At 38.9% G+C, this 23,761-nt stretch overlaps 1 protein-coding gene across 1 annotated transcript; it reads left to right on the top strand.

The window, feature by feature from the left end:
* The first annotated feature begins 7,115 nt into the window (after positions 1-7,115).
* LOC143019758 (uncharacterized) lies at positions 7,116-8,827 on the top strand. Its single transcript, XM_076175742.1, has 2 exons — positions 7,116-7,677; positions 7,826-8,827. The coding sequence occupies exons 1-2, from the start codon at positions 7,471-7,473 to the stop codon at positions 8,804-8,806; spliced, it is 1,188 nt and encodes a 395-aa protein (XP_076031857.1). The 5' UTR covers positions 7,116-7,470; the 3' UTR covers positions 8,807-8,827.
* Positions 8,828-23,761: the final 14,934 nt, after the last annotated feature.

Here is a 23,761-nt window from a genome sequence, read left to right on the forward strand (position 1 = left end):
ATTCCTGGGCGTTTGTCGAGAGAGCTGGAGTGGAGAGACGTCCGACCTCTAGGAGCGCTGAGTTGAGTGTGTGAATAAACTATTTCTGCCCACACAAAAATTAAATAAAAATAACCAATATTTCAACATTTGGTAAGATTATACAATCATTTTCCATAAATATGCTTTCTTCTTACAAAAGCTATCATGGATTGTGGCAACATTATTTTTACAAATATGAATAATATCTATAGATACATACAATGGTTTGTTTAATCATATTAATTCTTAAGTCACAAAAAATACTACGCGACTTCAGGGGATACTACATATACCTCCTAACTTTAACCCTTAACCCTAACAATTGTTTTTTTTTTTCGAAAGGAAATATAGTTATCCAAGTACCTGGAGTGATAGGGTATCAGAATATATATGGTTATGGGGGTCTATCTCTAAAACCCTAGGAGGAGTTCGTGTACAAACAAACAAATAAACAATCAGACAGACAGAGGCTACTACTTTATCATAATATATATATATATATATATATATATATATATATATATGTATGTATATATATATGTATGTATGTATGTATGTGTAACTGAAGGCGAAGGAAGTATACGAGGAATAATGGAAGAATTTTACTGCTTTACGTTTCGACCCTTAGGGCCTTGATCACAAAGCTTAACAATAAAGTAAAACATGGACATCTTATACACAGGCATATCATCTCACAGGGTGCATAGGAAAGGTCGTCGTGCTTGGAACATTTGTCCGTTTATTTTCATCAACTACCAATAAACTTGTAGCTCTTGCCAAGCATATAAAACCATCTCTATGATTGATGTTATTATTAGCATTAATATAGGCTACTTCTATTGTTTTCCTTAATTTCTTCGTTGAACCTTTATTATAATTCTACTGTCCCAGTCCGGAGGGTGGTCATGTGTGTCTATGTGTCTTACTAAGTTATCCCAAAGGTCTCCTACTTAAGTTAAAAAAGAAAGCTAAGGAAATAAATAAGAATAGTAAAGATATCAATAATTGCAATAAAGAAACAAGATATATCACAGTCCCAAATTCCAACATTAATTCGACTCTAGACAACGTCCTCTTAAAAGCAGGTATTAAGATAGCTAGGACATCAGGTAGCAAAGTGGGACATTTGGTTACGCGTACTTTTAATAACCATACGAATGAAAATTGTATTCTATACAAAATACCTTGTAAAAATTGCCCATCTTTATATTTTGGGGAAATAGGTCGTGGATTAGAAAAAAAGGTTATACGAACAGAAAAAAAAAATTATACCAACATGAAAATGATGTAAGAACCCACAGGCTTTCTAATTCTATAGTAAGACACATAGATACACATGAGTCACCTTTCAGACTGGGACAATATAATTATAATAGATAAAGGTTCAACGAAGAAATTAAGGAAAACAATAGAAGCAGCCTATATTAATGCTAATAATAACATCAATCATAAAGATGGTTTTATATGCTTGTCAAGAGCTACAAGTTTGTTAGTAGTTGATGAAAACAAACGGACAAATGTTTCGAGCACGACGACCTTTCCTAGGCACCCTGTGAGATGACATGCCTGTGTATAAGATGTCCATGTATTACTTTATTGTTAAGCTTTGTGATCAAGACCCTAAGGACCGAAACGTTAAAGCAGTAAAAGTCTTACATTATTCCTCGTATATTTCCTCCGCCTTCAGTTACATTTGTCATAGTTTAAATCAATATATATATATATATATATATATATATATATAATTTTTCTTTTTCTTTTTTCAAATAAATCACTTGAACACGTGATCAGAAATATGCTGGTAACCACTTAAGAAAAAGAAACACAGAAAACCCAAGCGCTTTCGTGTAATTCACATCCTCAGGGAAGAATACAGACAAAAGTACAATACAAAGACAATTTAAACGGAAAAGTGTAAACCTAGAAGAGGTAATAGGGCGTCAGCATATATATATATATATATTAGACTTGTTCAAAAAAACAACTTTTTCATATTTTCATACGTTAGTATACTTTTTCCATGCTTTTTAACCAGAAAAAGCAAATTAGACACTAAATAAAAGAACATAACATACTCTACATATAGCAGACGTTAAAATTTATTAATTTTCCCCGTAAATTTTGAATTATGTGAAACTGTTGAAAATTCTGACTTTTTTGCTAACCTGGAGACAGTTTGTTTTATGGATGTTTGAATTCTAAGTGAATTTAGACTAAAACTCGTATATAATTTCAGCATTTAATCTCGTATTTCATATATACAGAAACCAGTTCATGATGTTGGGCAATACTGAACAGTACAAAAGCAAGGCCAGCATATAAGCTATCCAAATCCAGAAAACTATCCACAAGATACTTCACAATGACATTAAACAAGGAACTACGAGGACGCACAGTTGATCTCTCAGAACCCCCACCTGCAGTCCACAAGCAAGCATCAAGTCGGCCGTCCACCAGATCTCTCACTGAAACCTTCCTGGTCAGATACTCTTCAGCTTGCATAAGTGATTCCCAGCTTCCCACCAACAGACAAACATTCCAGTACTTCCTTTATCTCCAAAGTTTACCAGAAAATACAGGAAACCTATGGTTCAAGACCTCGCCTATGAAACAGTTGAAGCTATCATTCTGGCAGATGGCTAAGATCAAGACGATGACCAGACAGAACTGCATAAAGCTATTCGTGAAACTTCATGACAAACACACAGTACTGATGAAGAGTAAAGGAGAAAAGAGGAATGCATTTGTCTTAGAATTGGACAGCCTGTTCGACATAGGAGCTCCAGATGCTGTCCAGGATATAGAGAGCAACAGACTGTTATCCAGGGAGAAGAAAGATGAGGACATCAGGTTCTACCAGGATCAGAGGACTGAGAGGAAAGGTCGCATGTCGGGTCTTGACAAGATATTTGAGACAAGATCCCAGCAACAAGTAGGCCGGACTGAGAGGTACCTGCAGAGGCAAGAACAAGGTAGTTATACTTTCATACTTTTGCTAATCTTACTTTTGAATATCACAAGTTGGAAGTTTTACATGCCTACCACATTGTATTGTTTTGCAGCTGCAGCAGAACAAGAGGCAGTTACTCACGTGGATGACATTACCTGGGGTGATTCCAGTGACAGTGACGCTAACACAGAGGATATGGATTACCAGCAGCCTCGTCCTGGATGTTCTTACCATGAAGACACCGTGACTTTGACATTCCCCAGAAGAGTCATGGAATGTGATGCCATCTGCAATACAGCTACCCGTCTTGGCTTGTCTGACAATCAAGTTACTGTCCTAGTTTCTGCCATCTTGAAAGCTGGTGGGGCTGATCTGGACAAGTTAATCATTTCTAGATCAACAACACGTCGTAACAGAAAACTGTCCAGGTACAACATAAGCCAGAGCTACATGGCGGAGTTCAGTGAGGACCCTCCCCAGCTTGCTGCTCTACGCTGAGATGGGAAGATGCTCAGAGTAGTCCTGGGTAGTGAACCTGGGACCACCTCGGAGACGTTAGCTGTGGTCGTGTCTGGACCATCTGCTTATCTTGAAGAGAAGTTACTGGGAGTACCTGTCATCGACAGCTCAACAGACACAGCTCAACCTTAGGCATCAACGGACTTGTTGGAGACATGGGAGCTTACAGGTGTCATAACTGCCCTTGATTTTGACACTACACCCAGTAACAGTGGAGTACACAGGGGGAGCTGCCAAACTGCTTGAGGAAAGGCTGAGCACTAAGGTACTTTACCTGGCGTGCAGACTCTATATCCTGGAAGTGCTAGTTAGAGCAGTCTGGGAAAAGCTGTTTGGCAAGGTGAAGAGTCTAGAGAATGCCATGGTTCAGAGACTTCAAGGGTGTGTGGGAGAAACTGACAACAGACACCCCTAAAACCTTGATGATGAGAAGCAAATGGCTCAGGGAAAAGAAGAGGGGTTGTGAGGAAATACTTCATGACATCCTCACATCTGAGAAGCCACCGAGAGCTGACTACAAGGAAATGGCTGAGCTTAGTCATTGTTCTTGGAGGCACACCACCCCGTGGGATTCACTGGAGTCGACCAGGGGCCATTCACCAGGCCAGATGGATGGCCAGGAACTTGTATTCCATGAAGAGGCTAATGTTTTGTGATCAGCTTGAGTATGATGAAGAGACTGTTGCAAAGCTGGAACGACTTAACATCTTCCTGGTGCTGTTCTACACACTGATGTGGATGATGTCAACATCTGCTGCAGATGCTCCTGTGAATGATCTTCAGCTCACTCAGCACATGTTGAGGTACAAGAGATCGGACCAAAGGGTTGCTGAAGCAGTTCTTCAGAAGATGGAAAATCACAAGCGGTACTTGACACAGGAAGCCGTGCCATTCGCGCTCTGCAGCAGCAGGCTGAGTGACCAGCAGAAACATGACATTGCTCCTCAGCTGCATGTCACTCAGAAGCCAGACAGATTCAGAATGGGAAAACCTGTGTTTCAGAAGATGACAGCCAAGACCGCACTAGTAGATCTCATTGGTCCGGAATCTCTGCTTCTGTTAGACATTCTCAGCATTGGACCTGACTGGCTCCTGAATCGGGTTGAATCATGGCCAGAGAAGGAGGACTAAGAGAAAGCCTTGGAATATATGAGAAACCTCAGTGTAGTGAACGACATCTCTGAGAGTGGAGTTAAGATGATGAGTCATTTTGCAAATGTCGTCACCACAGATCCCAAGCAGGGGAAATATCTCCTCCATGCTGTGCAATACAACAGAGGGCGCTTCGAAAGCTTCGAGAAGTAAACACTTAACAAATGACTGTGCAACATCGTTTTGATACATATAATCATGATTCTTTTTGTAATTTCAGTTGATGGTTTGACTTGTTGCAAAATTACACTTTCCACTTTGTATGATATGTATCAAATGTATGGAATCGTGTTGTTTTTCTGTAGACAGGGTAGACAGGAAGGCACTGTGGGAGGTTTTGCGGATATACGGGAAAGGAGGAAAGTTTCTAGGAGCTGTCAAGGGTTTTTATGAGAGTAGTAGAGCATGTGTCAGGATTAGAAATGGAGAGAGTGAGTAGTTCGAGGTAAAGATGGGACTTCGTCAGGGATGCGTTATGTCGCCCTGGCTGTTCAACTTGTACATGGATGGGGTGGTGCAAGAGGTAAATGCAAGGGTGGTGGGTCAGGGATTGGAGATGGTTAAAGAAAATGGAGAAAAGTGGGAGGTGAGCCAGCTGATGTTTGCTGACGACACTGCGCTTGTGGCAGGGTCGGAGGAGGGACTGAGGAAGTTGGTGACAGAGCTTGGGAGAGTGTGTGAAAGAAGAAAGCTGAAGATAAATGTGTGTAAAAGTAAGGTGATGCAATGTACAAGGGGTGAAAGTGGTAGCAGACTGGAAGTGAGCATTAAGGGAGAGCGACTGGAGGAAGTGGATAGTTTTAGAGGTGGAGGTAGAATGTAGATTGAGAGAAGCGAGTAAATGCCTTGGTGGATTAAAATGTGTAATGAGGAATAGACATTTGTGAATGGATGCTAAGAGGAGACTGTATGAAGGAGTGATTGTAGGAGTTTGAATGTGTTCAAGTTGAGGTGTCGAGAAGTATGATAGGGGTTACTAGGCTGGATAGAGCGAGAAATGAGGAGGGAGAGAACGGGTGGAAAGGGAGTTGGAAGATAGGGTTGATGAAGGAGTATTGGGATGGTTCTTTTGGGAAGAGGGGAGTGTCTGTTGAGGAAGGACGGAAGAGGACAGAAGACAGGGGTGAATGGAGAATGGTTGTGTATGGATGATGTTGTGATGCATGAGGTACTATGTGTGAGCAAAATTTGACGCAGCCCGAAGGGATTTCTCCCCGCCTTCTCCTTTTAAGCATGGGGGGGAGGGAGAAGGGGGGTCGCCGATTTAATGAAGCGGCCGTGCTGTGGATGTGCTGTGTCTTGCGACACTGCCTCTGACCCAGGGCAGTGGACAAGGTGCAGGGATGACCCGTCATCCAGGAGGTGCTAAGATAAGAGGGAAGGTGGAGGGGAGTGGAGTGTATTTCAGGAGGGACTGGGTGGGAATGATTTTATGCCTTTTTCTTTTTGGCTACCTCCCTTGAAAGGGGTAAAAACCCTTGGTATATGTATGTAAATATAAATAACATGCTATTTTTGTACAATGTTAATCAGATTTTACACGTTCAATTTTATAACTATTTTGTTGCTCTGTCTTGCTTCACACAACAACCATGTCTCCAGGTTTGTAAAAAATAAATATTTTCAACAATTTTGCATCTATTAAAGGTCACGGGGAAAATTCATCAGTTCTAACGGTTGGTATATGTAAAGTAGATCCTGCTCATTTATCTAGTACCTAATTTGCTGCGCTATCTTAGAAAGAGAAAGAAAAAATTACACCATAAAATATGCTTCGAAATGCCTCAAATTTGACCATTTTGGTAAGGTAGATTGCCAAAAACTTCAGCCCTCATGCGGTAATGCTTTCATATATCTCAAATAAAAGTTTATGTAATATTTTACTTTTTTATGTCAAAAAGCATGGGAAAAAGTACAGTACGGTAACGTATGAAAATATGAAAAGGTTGTTTTTTGAACAGGTCTGATAATATATGTATATGCATATATATGTGTGCGTGTGTGTTTGTCTGTGTGTATGTATTCGTGTGTGCGTGCGTCTGTGTGTACGTATGTGTCCGGTTAGGAAACTGGAAAGTACTAACAAGATTATCAACTCTCAGAATGATGTCGATTTGAAACCCGCCCATGCTGGTGAGAAACTACTCCCGTCTTAAAAAAAAAAAAATAATAATATAAATATATATATATATATATATCGTGTATAGATATGTATATATATATATATATATATATATATAATATTGTGTGTGTGTGTGTGTGTGTGTGTGTGTGTGTGTGTGTGTGTGTGTGTGTGTGGTGTGTGTGTGTGTGTGTGTGTGTGTGTGTGTGTGTGTGTGCGTGCGTGTGTGTGTGTGTGTGTGTGTGTGTGTGTGTGTGTGTGTGTGTGTGTGTGTGTGTGTGTGTGTGTGTGTGTTTGTGTGTGCGTGTGCGCGCGCGCGTCCCATCCCTATTTCTCCGTCTATCATCCCCAGTTTTAAATATGTTTTTGGTAGTGGCTTGGACTATATCATCAAACCTTTCCCAGGTGTTGGTGCGTGTGTGTGTGTACAGAAAATTCCTTTTATGTCGTAGATTCTCCTGAACGGAAGCTGTGCCCCTTCAGATTCCTCCCCGACACTCGCCCCAACTGTGATAAGGATGAGGGCTCTGTGCGGACGCCGAGGCGCCGCCGGCACCAGTCGGATCGTTGTTCTTGTTCTGAGTGGCTGCGAACTCGGCTGGCGCCAGTCGAGAGGTGCCTCCGGTTTGTCCCAGCAGTGTCACTTGGCATTCTCCGAGAGTGTCACTCCACGGTGCCTGATTAGGTCTTGAATCGAAAAGAAGCGATGTTTGTGCAAACGAGGAGGAGGAAGACCGAGAACCCGATGAGGACCGCGGCGGGCAGGCCACCCTTCCTCCTCCTGCTCGGGGTGGTCCTCGGGGTCTGGCCTCTCGCCCACGCCAACTCCATTACCGTCGTCCTCGAATCGCAGTACTGCAAAAAAAGCACTGGTGAAAGGATGGTTTGCAACTACACCGACGCCACAGACGAGGTGGGTCTTCTCTCACATTCTCTTGATTTCATTTTCCCTTCCCTTCTTTTATCGCTTCAAACATGAAGTCCTGCCGTGACACTGTGACCTAGAGCACTGCCGCCAATGTCCGACGCTGTTGTTCAAATGTGCCTTCTTCCATTGGCAGGTCATTCTCAGCGCGTACCCGGACGGCTGCAACAAGTGGAAGACCCTAGAGCTGGTTGGGGCCAAGGGACTCAACGTCACCGCGTCGTGCTTCAACCAGATCATCGTGTCCTCCTCCAACGAGCTGAGTTTGGCCGTACACCCGGGGGAGGAGACGAAAAACCCTGAGACGTCCTTGCACATCCGCGATAGCAACGTGCACAGCCTAGAGGGCGCTGTAGGACGCCTGTACATCAACAGAAGCAGCGTAGCATTTCTCAGTGTTTCCCGCGTTACTGACCTCAATATCAAGGACTCCAGTGTTGACAGTTTCGACTCCGTTTTGAATAATGTCCACGATTGCTTACTGTCGAACACCTCCATCAAGTCGCTGGACCGTCTAGAGGTGTCTGGCGATAAATCTTTGAAAATGGTCGGCCGCCACACAGAAGTCCTGAACAAAATCAAAATAGAATACGGGGCGATCCACCGCATCGTGAAGGGAGGAATAGAGGTGAGAGTCGTACGTCTGGTGCTGATGAACGTCAGCATCGGATCCCTCGAGAAAGAGGCCATTGTGATTACCGACCTCGGCCGATTGTACTTTAAGAGTTGCTCCATAAATGAAGCTGTTTTCGATTCTGTCTCCTTGCGCGACAAAGGAAATCTTTACTTGATGAATACATCAGTCACAGGAAAACAACTCTATTTTTTTATGAGAGGCAAGGCAGAGGTCTACCCCTTTTCCATGTTCTTGTTTGAGCAGTTCGGTTGTTTCTCCACCATCTCGATGGTCGGATCAGGTTTCCTCGGGGCATTGATGGCCCTCCTGGTGGCCCTCGCAGTCTTCTTGATGAGCCGGAGGTGGAGACCAGGACCGTGCGAATCCGACAGAGATGTTGTCCAAGAGAATTACGACGACATAGGGCCCCCGGAAATCTACTGTGATGTCAACCCGGACGACATATACGAACATGTTTACGAGAAAGTCATTTTTGGATAAAGGATCCAGTCCCTGTACAAACATACGCATGTATGTATACATACACATGCGCATGCATATATATATATATATATATATATATATATATAATATACATATATATAGGTTGGACTAGTAATTGGTTGAATGGTCGAAAACAGAGAATTGTTTTAAATGGAAAAACTTCTAGATGGAAAAATGTTACAAGTGGAGTTCCTCAGGGTTCCGTTCTTGGGCCACTTCTATTCATAGTATATATAAATGATATAGACCATGGACTAAAATCTACTGTTTCCAAATTTGCTGATGATACAAAACTGTGCGGAGTGGCAAATGATCACTCAAACCAATTAGATATTCAAGAAGATTTAGATCAATTACAGCAATGGTCTGAAAAGTGGCTAATGAAATTTAACACAAGTAAATGCAAGGTAATGCACATAGCTAAAAATAACAGTAAGTACGATTACAAGTTATTTGGAAATTCGTTAACAAAAGTGGATAGTGAAAAACAAGATCGAGAGAATACAAGGTCTACTCAACAGCTGACCAGTATTTAGGTCGTTTGCGCATTGACGTCACTAGAAGTGCTTGGCCGAGGGTTCGTTGAAATTCCGGCCTCAGTCCAGGTGTGGCTGGAGTCGGGAACGTGTCTCCGTTTTCTTTTATGATATTTTTGCGTAACTAAAATAATTATGCCGTCCCATTGTGCAGTGTCCTCTTTGCTTTTTGCAACGCTAGACTTTGAAGACATGGATGAAGAGGGTGAAGGGGATGATATTACCTTAGAAGAGTCCAAAGACACTCTAGAGAACTGTATTGAGATTGAAGCACTGAGGTATGTTGGGGGTTTCATTGCTAAGAAGTTCCCTCAGTACAACTTTCTTGCCAGTGAAATGATAGAAAAGGAGACCTGGGTAGATTTCATATGTCAAATAGATAACGGATTAAAGTCACCATCAGTAGATTTTTTTCAAAGCACTGCAGCAAATGGAAATTTTTTTTAATTGTTACCACGGAGACAAATCCTTAAAGGATGAGGTAAACTCCACATCCAAAGTGTGAACAGAAATATGCAAATATGTGAACCTACCAAGTGATGTTAGAAAGTTATTTATTAAATGCAGACTCGGTTGCGAGTTTTAAACCGGAACTTATCGAACTCGCCGAGAAAAGTAAAAAATGAATTATGTAAATTGGTGAAGCGAAATAAAATCTGAAATGACTTTTGCATTTTATTCGATTCGAACCTTGGTATGCAATCTAAATTCCAAAATAATTTTAGTGTTAAAGTTTTTTCTTGGTAATCTACAATGTTTATTCTTCAATTAGTAATATAGTATGATATAGGGGTATTCAGTAGTTGTAACAAGTGTACACAGCAATGAGAGTTGGCCAGTGGCATGTTATTCTTCAGCAGGTAATCCTCATATCATCGATAATTCATGCCATATCCTTTAAGTTTGGCAAATCGTTTTCTTCATAGACAAAGATAATTGTTTGTGGTAAATGGATTCATAGACTTGGATACTTGTTTGCCCTCTACGCAAAGATTAACCTTTAAATTTCTTTATCAAATATGTCAAAAATAAACCACAAGAACATTTTTCCAAAATGGAACCCCCATTTTAACGGTTGCAGAACATGAAATAGGTAAGTCTCCCAGAAACTCTGTGGTGCCTGTACGTTTTCTCTTTTACCTAACATTTTCACTTACGTTTTCACCATTTTCTCTGTGGGCTCCCCTTCAGATGACGTCACAACATGCGTGTGAGCAGACCTTGTATTCTCTCGATCTTGGTGAAAAAGATCTCGGCGTAATTATCAGTAACGATCTCAAATCATCCAAGCAGTGTATTTCAGCCTCTGAGAAAGCAAATAAGATTCTAGGACTGATTGCGCGATCTTTTGATTTCAAAAGTCCATCACTCATTAACAAGCTATATAAATCGTTAGTTCGTCCACATTTGGAATATGCTGTTTCCGTATGGTCACCGAATCTCATTAAAGACATTGACAGACTGGAAAAAGTACAACGGCGAGCCACAAAACTGATTCCAAATATCAAAAATAAATCATACGAAAATCGACTAAAGCATATGAATCTCTTTTCACTAAAAAAGCGTAGACTCAGAGGTGACTTGATACAGGTCTTTAAAATTCTAAAGGGAATTGACAACATCAAAAGTGACCAAATTTTCACATTGAATGAGAATCAGACAAGAAACAATGGTCTCAAACTGTCCGGAAATAGATTCAATTTGGAAGTAGGTAGAAACAACTTTGCCAACCGTGTAGTTAATGAATGGAATAAACTTCCTGCACAGGTAGTGCAATGTAGTTCAGTTCGAAGCTTTAAGAATCATTTAGATAAACACCTAAGCAACATGCTGTAATGATTATAATTTATTTTATATTGTTTTTGTTTTGTTATCATTTGTCTGCCTGATTTTCATTTATTATTAGTTATATGTTAATTTCTTATTATTTACTATTTACCTCTTTGTTTATTATTTAACTATACCTATGCATTTATCTATGTATTTTATTTGTTATTTACATTATTATAGTTTTTATTTATTATTTTATTATTATTATTATTTTTTTCGCATCCGACCTAGATATGGACCAAAAGGTCTCCTGTCGGCATGCTCCGCCTTTGTAATCCTTTGTAATAATTATGTGTGTGTTTGTGTGTGTGTGTATGTGTGTGTGTGTGTGTGTGTTTGTGTGTGTGTGTGTGTGTGTGTGTGTGTGTGTGTGTGTGTGTGTGTGTGTGTGTGTGTGTGTGTGTGTGTGTGTGTGTGTGTGTGTGTGTTTGATCAGTCAATTAGCTAATGCTAAACAAAAGCCTCTTCCAACTACTTCCATGAGTCGCACCACGACTCAGCCAAGCTCTGCCACGTCACTTCTGCAAACTTCTCTCTCTCGCCTCTCCACCTTCTGACTGGTCTTGCACGCCTCCCGTCTCGCGGCGTCCAGTCAGGGACACGCGTGCTCTGTCGCCCGTCAGTCTGTCAAAAGGATAAAGATACGTTTTGCACGTTGCGATTATCGTTCAACGATGATCGTTGATGGCTCAACGATGATCGTCAGACGATTGTCTAGAGTATTCATTCTTTGTTGTTAGTGAGTCTAGTGGCAGTCGCCAGAAGCAAAACAGCCCCAGAAAATCGTTGGACGATCATCGTTGAACAATGAACGATAATAGTTGAACGATAATCGTACCGGAGTGAACGTGCCTTTATCCTTTTCACAGACCGTCTATGCGGTTGACGACATTTGGGTCTTTCTTCATGGAGCGTTAGTACAGACAGATGTACAGACAGGTTGTTGGTTGAACAACAATGGAAACTCGTCTGTTGAAGTTCACAGTGTTTATTGCACAGAAATGCACAGAATTAGTCTATCAAAGTACCAATGGTCACTAGGACACACACACACACCTCTCTATGTCTCGCCTCTAATGCTTATGAATGCCTTCTGATGCGCGTCACCCTTTGACTGATGGCGTGCCCGAAAGTTGCTTTCACTCAGTTGTTACGATTATTCCCTTGCACACAGAAATTAACAGACACTCAATATAGTCCAATAATTTAAATCTAATAATATTAATAATCTATTTTCCATTCATTCAACTTTTGCATTTACAAAAAATAGAAATGATAATTTAATTATGTAAACAGAAATGGTAATTATGCTTTCTTCGAGAAACTGCCATACTTGTACACACGTACAAACATACACACATATCCAATTACGTATCAGTTTTATTTCCTACATTTATACACAATGCTAACATAATTTATATTGACAGGCATATACTACAAGCCACTCGATATATATATATATATATATATATATATATATATATATATATATATATGTCACTTTCTGTCTTCGCTTTAAATGTCAGTTTTCTAATTTATTTGCACATAATTGTCATCTTTATTATATTTGTGTAATTTTTGTCACCATTACTGTAACTACAGTATGTAATTTATGTTATTCCAGTTTACTCTTGAAAATGTCTTCTTCAAGACGAAACGACGAATTCAAATAAGAAAAAATGGAAGAATATAGAGACTTAGTTTCAATTCACCCGGTTAATGGAAAATCTCTAATTAGGAAAATCGAGAATACAAAGATAAAACTGAATAACTACAACAATGCTGTCGTTTTTAACTCCACGTGTATTACTGAGAACTTGCTCCCCTCCTTTACTAATATATATATGTATACATATATATATATATATATATATATATGTATATATGTATATATGTATGTATGTATGTATATATAATATATATAATATATATATAATATATAATATATATACAATATATGTATACCTTACCTTACCGTCGTGCCATATCCTCTTGGACTTCGGCAACCATGGAGCGCCACCGTTCACGGTCCCTAGTTACTTGTAACATCTGTGCTGGTTTGAGTTGTTTTCCCGTCGCCCTCATCAGCCCGTCCATATACTTCTCCCTCTGCTTTCCTCTTGCTCTCCTTCCCTCCACCATTCCCGTCATCACCACCTCTTCCAACCCTTCCTTCCTCATATGTCCTAAGAATCGCAACTGTCTTTTCCTTATTGTTGTCATCAATTCCCTATCTGTCTCCATTTCTCTCAATACTTCTTCATTTGTTTTCTTCGCTGTCCATGGTACTCTTAATAAGTGTCAATTGTATTTAAAGTTACCACTTGAAGAGGTAGTTTGTTGGAAAGATTTACGATGCGGTTAAAGAAAAGATTGCTTGGTGTTTGATCTGTTATGGACTCTTTTGTAGCCATGATTATTTCTTGTGATACTAGTACTACGGGCCACAATCAAATAATGGTCTATATTGATATTAAGGAAGCCATGAATAAGTTAGATAGGCTTAACGCTCTTGATAGGCTTTATTTATTACGAGGTCGATAAGTATTTGTGGCGAAGCTGGTTTAGATTGACCAAGAATCCTAGGACAGAGCAGACAGAGAAAGTGGAATATGAGCCGTTTGTTTGTAGTTAAATTGGTATCAATGAAAGCAAAAATGTAGGACAGAAAGAGAAGAGAGGATAAATAGATACCAACAGCAGCATCTGGTGTTCCCAGGCGGTCGTCGTCACCCATCCAAGTACTAACTAACCAGACCCAACGCTGCTTAATTAACTTGGCTGATCGGACGAGAAGCGGCGTGTGTCTTCAGCCGTTGGCGCCTATAGTCATATCTTTTCTCAAACTAAACAACATTTTGTGCCTACTTGTACACTATCACAACCTTACTTTGCTTCATTTTTGACACCATAGCATTAATGACCAACAATTGTCTATTGTCTACGTCTCAAGTGTCGTCTCTTTCTTTTCTCCTTCTCACTTTTATTTCTTCCTTACTTGCTACACTGATCATATCAACCACGCCTTAAAGTAGTCTCTCTTCCTTGTTTAGCTAAATCATCAGCTACATCATTGACATATATTCCACACTGTAATGGTGCTATCCATACAAAAGTTACATTGGTTGCATGTCCTTCATTAACTTTTGATTTACACTTAAAAACAAGACGGCTGTCATCACTGGAGTTTTGAATCAAATGCAAGTAATGCACTCTCACTATCTACAAATAGATATAATGATGACCGTCCTCTGTTGGAGGTTATTTTTCAATTTTGATGTATTGCATGTCATTGTGCTGCAGTTCTACCTTCTATTCTTTTGGAATATCGCTCTTCATTACTTATACGATATTCATACAGTTCCCTGGTCACAATAGCACATCCAGCTTTTTGGCCGACAACAGACCCATGACACCAAATATTGATTACATTGCTTCCTGGGTTCGTTTAGGACACAATTTAGAATTTGCATTGTGCGAGTCTCCACAGTTGCAGCATCGTGTTGTTACGTTGACTTTTTGGTTAATTTGATCAATGCATTCTTTGGACGCGTGTCTTTGACTACAATACCCACACCTAAAGGTTTCATTGAATTTCCATGCCATATGTCCCTATTTGCTGCTGCATTTGTAGCATATTACAGGTTCCTCTTTGTAAATATCAGTTTTCTTGTCCCCTAAACACTTGATAGATATTTTGTCAGTCACCTGTCCTTTCATGAGTGCGATAAGCTGCGGTTTCTCCACCAATTCCCCTTCAATTTGAACGATCCTACGTTTAACTGATACAAATTTCTCATCGTCCAAACAATCATTATGATGTGCATAAAGAGGAAAAATTGCAAATGACAACTTTTGTAAGATTTTTGATTGTGTCTGGAAGCACCTTCTTTATATTTTCAAACCCTTGGCTTGTTAAATGTGTGGCCTATTCTTCCCTTCCTTAAAGAAGACCTCAAATTGGGGATGTCTTTTGAATAATCTTAGGGTCCTCTTGATTTTCTTTTGCAAATTTAGTTCTGCGTCGGCTGTAGGGAAATATAGTTTTGGTCTTCTTTCACTGTTTTATTTTTCTTGCCGCTTGTGTTGTATGTTCTCCTCCTGATATCCTGGTGTTCTTCGCTCTTTTTACCCATGTCACTGGTCACTTGGTGTAGTCCGTTCCCAGATCCACTTGGCTCTTTGTAATCGTTATGTTTCCTTTTTCCTGTTGCTATGTTGTTAGTCTCGTAGTCGTCATCATCACTTATGATCAAGTCCAGTTATACAGTACTGTTGCTCATCATGGGAAGTAACTTAGGACGCCTATTATGATAATAATAATAATAGTAATGATACTGATAGTAATGATAATGATAATGATAATAATGATGATGATAATGATAATGATAATGATAATGATGATAATGATGATAATGATAATGATAATAATGATGATGACAATGATAATGATAATAATAATGATAATAGTAATAATGATAATAATAATGATAATTGATAATAGTAATAATGATAATAGTAATAATGATAATAGTAATAATGATAATAGTGATAATGATAATGATGTTGATAATAATAATAATGATGATGATAATAATAATGATGATGATAATAATAATAATGATGATAATAATAATAATGATGATAATAATAATAATGATGATGATAATAATAATAATGATGATGATAATAATAATAATGATGATGATAATAATAATAATGATGATGATAATAATAATAATGATAATAATAATGATGATAATAATAATAATGATGATGATAATAATAATGATGATAATAATAATGATAATGATAATAATAATGATAATAATAATGATAATGATAATTCTGATAATATTATTATTTTTTTATTATTATTCTGTTATTACTATTTTTATTATTATTTCTATTATTATTTTAATATTTTATAATCATTTTATTAATATTTTGTTTTTATTTTATTATTATTATTATTTATATTTTTATTTTATTATTATTATTATTATTATTATTATTATTATTATTATTACTATTATTGTTACTATTATTATTATTATTATTATTATTATTATTATTATTATTATTATTATTATTATTATTATTATTATTATTATTATTATTATTATTATTATTATTATTATTATTATTATTATTATTATTATTATTATTATCATTATTATTACTATTATTATTATCATTATTATTACAGTATCGAATTCTCATCTTGTCGACATGTTTTGGATAGGCTTAAAATGTCGACAAGATGAGAATTCGATATTTAGCAGATGTCACATTTTGCAGCAGATGTCACATTTTGCGCGCGCAGATTCGAATGTACTTGGCTTGATCCCTGAAAGTCTTTTCGGGAAAATTCACATACGAGGAGAGTCGCCAAAAAGATTCTACTCGTGGTGGGTTTTTTTTGTTGTCTTTTTTTTTTTTTTTTTTTTCCCTCCAAGTAGTTTTTTGGTTTTAATAAATTTATTACGCCCGTGGGCGGCAAACAATAGTACATCTATCACAGCATTGTGTTAGAGGACATGTCATATATTACACACATTCTTTAAACGGAGACAAAATACAATAATCATTCAGGATCCCCCGAAATGGCGATGGCGGGATAGTGGTACTATGTAAGTGTTTACATATAATCATCATGCCCCGTCTCCGGGGAATATTGTCTGTCATTATGGGTCACTGGAGACAATAATATCAAGGGTGTTCGTGTTAGGACGGTTACACAGCCCGCACGATGATCACCGTGGCATATCATCCGTCTGGGATCCCCGTCACACAGGTCGACTCCCAAGTCCGAGCCGAACACTGACATTATTGTGCCTTGGTACCATGGTCTTGCGTCGGCGTTACTTGTGACGGTTGGGTAGGAGGTGGTCGTATGGGGATATCGGTAGACCGTTCCGCATCTTTCGGTGTGTTGACATGGCATGAGTGGCTGCGTGTACTCGTATCTTATTTTAAGGCATGATAGGGTGAGCATTGCGCGTGACGTCCATGACGTAGGTATAGGCTGCCTTGGTAAGATGGTCCACCGTTTAATAAATTCATTGCTTCTGAGGGCGACAAACAATAGTATATTAGTCATATTATTATATAAAGAGATACAAAAGGAGGTATGATTGGATTTAACAATCAAAATCCCCCAAAATGGGGGTGGCGAGCTAGGAGTGTATCTAAGTTGTCGTCACTAAGTAAATATTTACATACAGTTATCACGTCTTGTCTCTGTGGAATACTGTCTGTCACAATGGGGCATTGGAGACAGTAGTGTTCAAGAGTGTTGGCGTTAGGGCGGTTACACAGCCTGCATGATGAGTAATGTGGCATATCTTCCGCCTGGGATATTTGCCACACAGGTCGATATCCGAGTCTGAGCCGAGCACTGACAACATTGTGTCTCCGTACCATGGGTCCGCGTCGGCGATACTTGTGGCGGCTGGGTAGGAAGTGGTCGTGGTGTTGAATGGAGACACTGGTGGCTCGTTCCGCATCTCTTCGGCGTGTTGTTATGGTGTGAGTGGCTGCGTGTATTCTGTTTTTGAGGCATCCCTCCAAGTAAATAAAATCAAAATTTTTTCCAGTTTGCACTGAAGATTATATTCAAGTGCGAATGTTTTGTTTCTTTAAAAAGTTCCTGTACAGTAGGCTGTTATGGAAATGTCACTCGGAGCCTATGCCGTGTGTGGGTCCTTGGAGAAATGTCGCCTGGAGCCTTTGCCGCTGGCATGTAACCCAGGCTGGCTACAGGGAAGTTCCCCGCTAAAAGCGTGGAAAAACGAGTAGCACTGACTCAATATATGTCCACTGGAGCCAGCGGTTTGGATCTTATCATTTGATTTTCGTGCAGGAGACCTTGCGTAGCTAGCGCCGAATAAAAGGCCAGTGAGGACCCTGCTACATGACCTCCGACAGCGAGGTGCTATGTGGGTTCCTCCTGCATTAGATTCTTCTAGATGCGGCAGCTTTGCTGCACCTCACAATATGGAGGCGGTAGTATTGGCCATAGGGTCAGTCCTTTTGGCTGGAGCTGAAAACTATTTTTCTTATAGCCGGAGCCTCGGCCACTACGCGTGTGCGTGCGTGTCCTGGCGGTGGCAAATTGTTGCGCCGCCAAAGACTATCAGGGAGCCAAGGGACTCAGTCCCGTTCTTTCAAGCCGAAAAATCCATGCAGGGCAAAATTAATTTCCCTGCACGAATTCGGAAAAGAACCCCACCAGCTGGAGCCTGGGTCACAGCATTATAGTTGCTGTGCCTTTTAAAGGCTCCGCACGTTGTTGCATGGGCTCAGGCGGGAAACCCGCCAGCTAACAACGAACTTTCAACTGAGGAAAATTCTTCTGGCCCCCCAAAAAAGTGATCGAAGAAACTAACAACGTATATCCATTTCCATTAGTATACGCAACCCAGATACAGTATGTTCAATATTGGGTGTCATGATATATACAATTACTGACACCTTTTCATTAGTTTATCGGTGTTATATATATATATATATATGTATATATATATATATATATATATACATATATATATATATATACATATATATATATATATGTATATAGATATATACATATATATATGTATAAACATATATATATATATATACATATATTGTATATATGTATATAGATATGTATATATACATATATTGTATATATGTATATAGATATGTATATATATATATATATGTTATATATAAATACATATATATATATTATATATATATGTATATATATACTGCAAATATATATTTGTGTGCGTGTGTGTGTGTGTGTGTGTGTGTGTGTGTGTGTGTGTGTGTGTGTGTGTGTGTGTGTGTGTGTGTGTGTGTGTGTGTGTGTGTGTTTGTGTGTGTGTGTGTTTGTATGTGTGTGTGTGTGTGTGTGTGCGTGCGTGTATGTGTGTGTGTGCGCGTTCATGTGTATGTGCCTGCGTGTGTGTGTGTGTGTGTGTGTTTGTATGTGTGTGTGTGTGTGTGTGTGTGTGCGTGCGTGTATGTGTGTGTGTGCGCGTTCATGTGTATGTGCCTGCGTGTGTGTGTGCGTGCGTGTGTGTGTGCGTGCGCGTGTGTGTGCGTGTGTGCGTGTGGTGCGTACGTGTGTGAGTGCGTGGGTGTGGGTGTGCTTGCGTGTGTGTGTGTTTGTGTGGATGTGTGAGTCTATCGGCGAGTACCATAAAATCCAATATTAGGACTTATTTTGCTTGTCTTTTTTCAATGCCAGGAATATGGAAGATTGAATAACGCTGATTCACCAAAGTAGCTCAATGTGGCGAACTAATAAGAACATTTAGACATACAAATGTCACGTACCATGTTTTCTAAATGGAATGATAAATAGCGTAATAAGAATATAAATGATAATCACAAAACGAGAAGATAGTGTTTATGTATTTGAGGAAAGACTATGCATCTGTGGCCAATTTATTGAATGTAACGAGTTAATGAATTTGATAGTTACAAAAGTAAACTTGGTGAATGCTATATGAATTATGTTTGTGCGTGCAACAAGTTACTTTGAAATTGTACCTGTATATACAGTATATATAAATGATAAGCTTAAGGCATATAACAAATATAGAATAAAGGAGTTAGTGAAGCTGATAGTTATAAAAATAAAGTTGATAAATGCTATGTCAATTGTGTTTGTGCGTCCAATAAGTTATTTTGAAATTGTAGCTGTACATACAGTATACAAATGATAAGCTTAGAATATATAAGAAATGTAGAATAGAGGATTATGTGTACATGTTAAGATATGCATATATACATAAAGTTGATGAATCCTACAACGATTATGTTTATGCATCCAATAAGTTGTTTTAAAATTGTAGCTTTACATACAATATAGAAATGATGAACTTAAGAAATGTAGAATATATTTGTATATGCAAAGATATATCTATATGTATATATTGGTGATGCGTGGGAGGCAGGCAGGAGATTATTTTTCAGTCATGTTGTGTGTGCAAGTTATGACAGCTAAGAAGTGGAGAGGGGAAGAAGTAAATCTCCAAGATTGATTGATTGGGAAGTTAAAATGAAGAGAAAAGACAAAAGGCCTCTCAATCAAGACCCTCCCATAAACCTTCCCAACTACAATCAATAAGCTGATCCCTCTGAAACTACTACACTCACACTTGTCCCCCTTTCCCTTGTAAGGCGGAACTATACAGGCACTCCTCCAGTCCTCCGGCACTCTACCCTCTCTTAAATAAACATTAAATAACCTCACCAGCCAGTCCACCATAACTGTACCTCCTTTCTTCAGACATTCTGCATAGCATCCATCCAACCCAGGTACCTTACCTGCTCTCATCATCTTAACAGCTGCTTTCACTTCATCCTTCCCTATTTCTTCTCCATTCTCCTCACTCATCACGGTCATTTTCTTAGCGCTTCCCACTGCAACTACCTTTCCCTCCCTATCCTCCTTCACATTTAGCAACTCCCTAAAATACTCTGCCCACCTTCCTCTCACTGCCTTCTCTTCCATTATCATCTCTCCATCTGCACTTTTTACCTTTTATTCTCTACTTGATTCGCCTCCTCTTTCTCTTTTAATTTCCTTCCAAAACATCTTTTTATTATTTTCAATTTTTTTTGTCATACTCTTACCCCATTTCACACCTGCTCTCCTCTTTGCTTCCTTTATCTTATGCTTAACTTCCCTTCTCTTTACTTTGTACCTCTCATACGATTCCCTCGTCCTAATTTGTAGCCAATCTATGAATGCCTGCTTCTTCTCTTCTACAAACTTCTTTGCTTCCTCATCCCACCACTCACTACCCTTTCCTTCTATTTCCTCCCGTCCTCCTGGTTCCACACACCATCTTTGCACACCTTGTGACTCCCTTCTTGAACCATCCCCATTCCTCCTCCACTCCTAGCTCTACTCTATCCTTTACTCCCTCCCACTCCTCTTTCAGCTTCTTCTTATACTCATTCTCCTTTTTTTTCTTATTTAAGCAGTTCACTCTAAGTACCTCCCTACCTTCTACCCTTTTCCCTTTTCTCCACCTATTCCCCATTCTCAATTTACCTTCCACCAGAAAATGATCTGATATTCCCCCACTCTCTTCCCTTTGAACATGTACATCCTTAACTCTTCCTATCATACTCCTGGTCACCACTATATAGTCCATTAACGCTCTATCTGCCACCCTTCCATCCACCACCCTCTCCCATGTGTACTTATGCTTGACTTTCTTCCTAGATCTTGACTGGTAAGGGCACAAAGACACCTTACCGATTTCGATCTCGCCTATAAACACAGGTAGACGCGAAGACCCTGGGCCCGAGGGCCTGTGCGTGGAAACCATCCAAATGTGGGCCTTTTGTCGGATTTTTCACATTTCTGTGTATGGTATCAGGACCTTTGGCCTGAGTGGTGTCCAATTGCAATGAACAGCAGGCCTGGTGGCCCTCCACCCATGGGTGAGATGGTGGCCCAATCTGAGTAGGTGACCACAATGACACCAAAACGCCCCAAAATCCAAAGGAAATTTGCCGAAAATTGTCAGGTGACCAATTTGGCCCAAATTTACCCCACAGGGAGAGAGTCATGTACTGAGCACAGCTAGGTAGAGATGAGGAGCCTGGGCCCAAGGGCATGGCTGTGGTGCTCTTCTGAATTTGAGCCTTTTCTCCCTTTTTCACTTTTGGGCGGATTCCAAGTGGACTCCACAGGAGCCCTGACGGCCCTCAACCTGTGGGTGAGGTGGTGGGTAAATGGGAGCAGGTAACCAAAATGACCCCAAAACGAGAAAAATCCCCCTTTTTTTAATGAAAATCGGCAGATGATTGATTTGGCCCAAACCTACCCCAGAGGGTGAGAGTGGGCCACAGTACACTACAAGGTAGATGCAAGGAGCTGATACCTCTCGTCATACTCTTTTTTTTTTTTTTTTTTTTTTTTTTTTTTTTTTTTTTTTAATTAAAATGACATCTAGAATGTACAATTAAATAAAACCTTTGACAGATATTTCATGGTGCATTCTTGACCTTTATCTAATTTATCTTATGACCGTCAAATTCTGTAAATTACACTTAAACATATTGTGACAATCACGAAGAACCCTGAAGAGGGCTATAGCTATTAGCCGAAATATAGAAGTTATACTTTCTTCCAAGTTTCCTTTTATTCCAACTGTGGGTTCTTCGTGATTATTATTTACAAATGTGCCACTACATTTTGTCCAAGTGATATTGTGACATGCTTATTATTACGGTAAATTACATATCAGGACTTCAGTGTCCATTTTGATGCAAAAGAACCTTCAAATTGTCTTTATCATTTAGTGTCACGATGTTCAACACAGCTAACTTCATTTCCGTCTTCCATAGTCCTGCTCTTGGACCTTGTCTTTGCTAAATTTATTGCTAGACTTTACAACTAAAAATGTGTCCTTTTGACTTAGGTTATGTGCTTGCTTTGAATAACAAATATATGTATATATATATATATATATATATATATATATATATATATATGTGTATATATATATATATATATAATATATTATATGTATATATATATATATATATATATGTATATATATATATATATGTATATATATGTATATGTATATATATATATATATATATATATATATGTATATATACATACATATACCAAAGCCTTTTTCCCCCTAACATGGGGGGTAGCCAAAAAGAAAAAGGCATAGAAACCACAAACCCTAACTTATTTTGAGGAGTCTGCGTATTTCTATGGTGAATATTGACATTAACGAATATTTCTCAAATTCACAAATTGAATCAAATTTAAATACACATTCTAAAGGTACAGGGGTGACTAAAATATAATGTTATTTTCTAATGTATGTTGGTGTTGATGGTGTGATGGTATGTATTAATTACTTTTTGGATTCTTGCATCATTATATATACCAAAGGACATGAAGTAGAAAAATATTCATCTTACTATATCGCCATCAACACATTAAAGGTAATCCCTTGACCTCGCAATTTGCGGAGGTACTCGCTCGGGGATGAGGAATCTTCTATTCAGGCGATTTTACGCGCTGCTATAGACTACATGCACAAAACATAATTTACACATAAAGACCGAATATTCCGGCGACGGATATTCGGCCTGTACGAAGGATTAGAAAGGATCACAAAGGAGGAGCATGCCGACAGGAGACCTTTCGGCCCATAACTAGGTCAGATTGAAAAAAAAAAAATATATATATATATATATATATATATATATATATATATATATACATATATATATATATATATAATGATGAATGAATAAATAAATAATTATAATATAAATAATTATAAATAAAATAAGATCTCTGTGCGGGGCACCGTCCAAGTCCTCCGGTAGGGGTTTGTGACGTTAAACCATATAAATAGAATAAGTAGATAAAAAGGTAAAGTTAGATAATAAATAAACATTATACTCTGTCACGAACGACATCAATCAATCACCCCTTACACCACCAATCCATTCCAACTCGACGACTCACAAGCATACAGATTTTTTCCTCTCCTCGTTCTTCGCGAGAGACAGATCCCCTCGAGAGGAAGAGATG

The sequence above is a fragment of the Oratosquilla oratoria genome, chromosome 38, assembly GCF_046742065.1.
Source record: "Oratosquilla oratoria isolate Oo_2021 chromosome 38, ASM4674206v1, whole genome shotgun sequence".
NCBI lineage: Eukaryota > Metazoa > Arthropoda > Malacostraca > Stomatopoda > Squillidae > Oratosquilla > Oratosquilla oratoria.

Excerpts from the sequence above, each read along its gene's own strand:
- LOC143019758 (XM_076175742.1), top strand. The coding sequence starts at position 7,471 with ATGTTTGTGCAAACGAGGAGGAGGAAGACCGAGAACCCGATGAGGACC. Across the intron at positions 7,678-7,825 it reads ACACCGACGCCACAGACGAG|GTCATTCTCAGCGCGTACCC; the intron begins GTGGGTCTTCTC and ends TTCCATTGGCAG.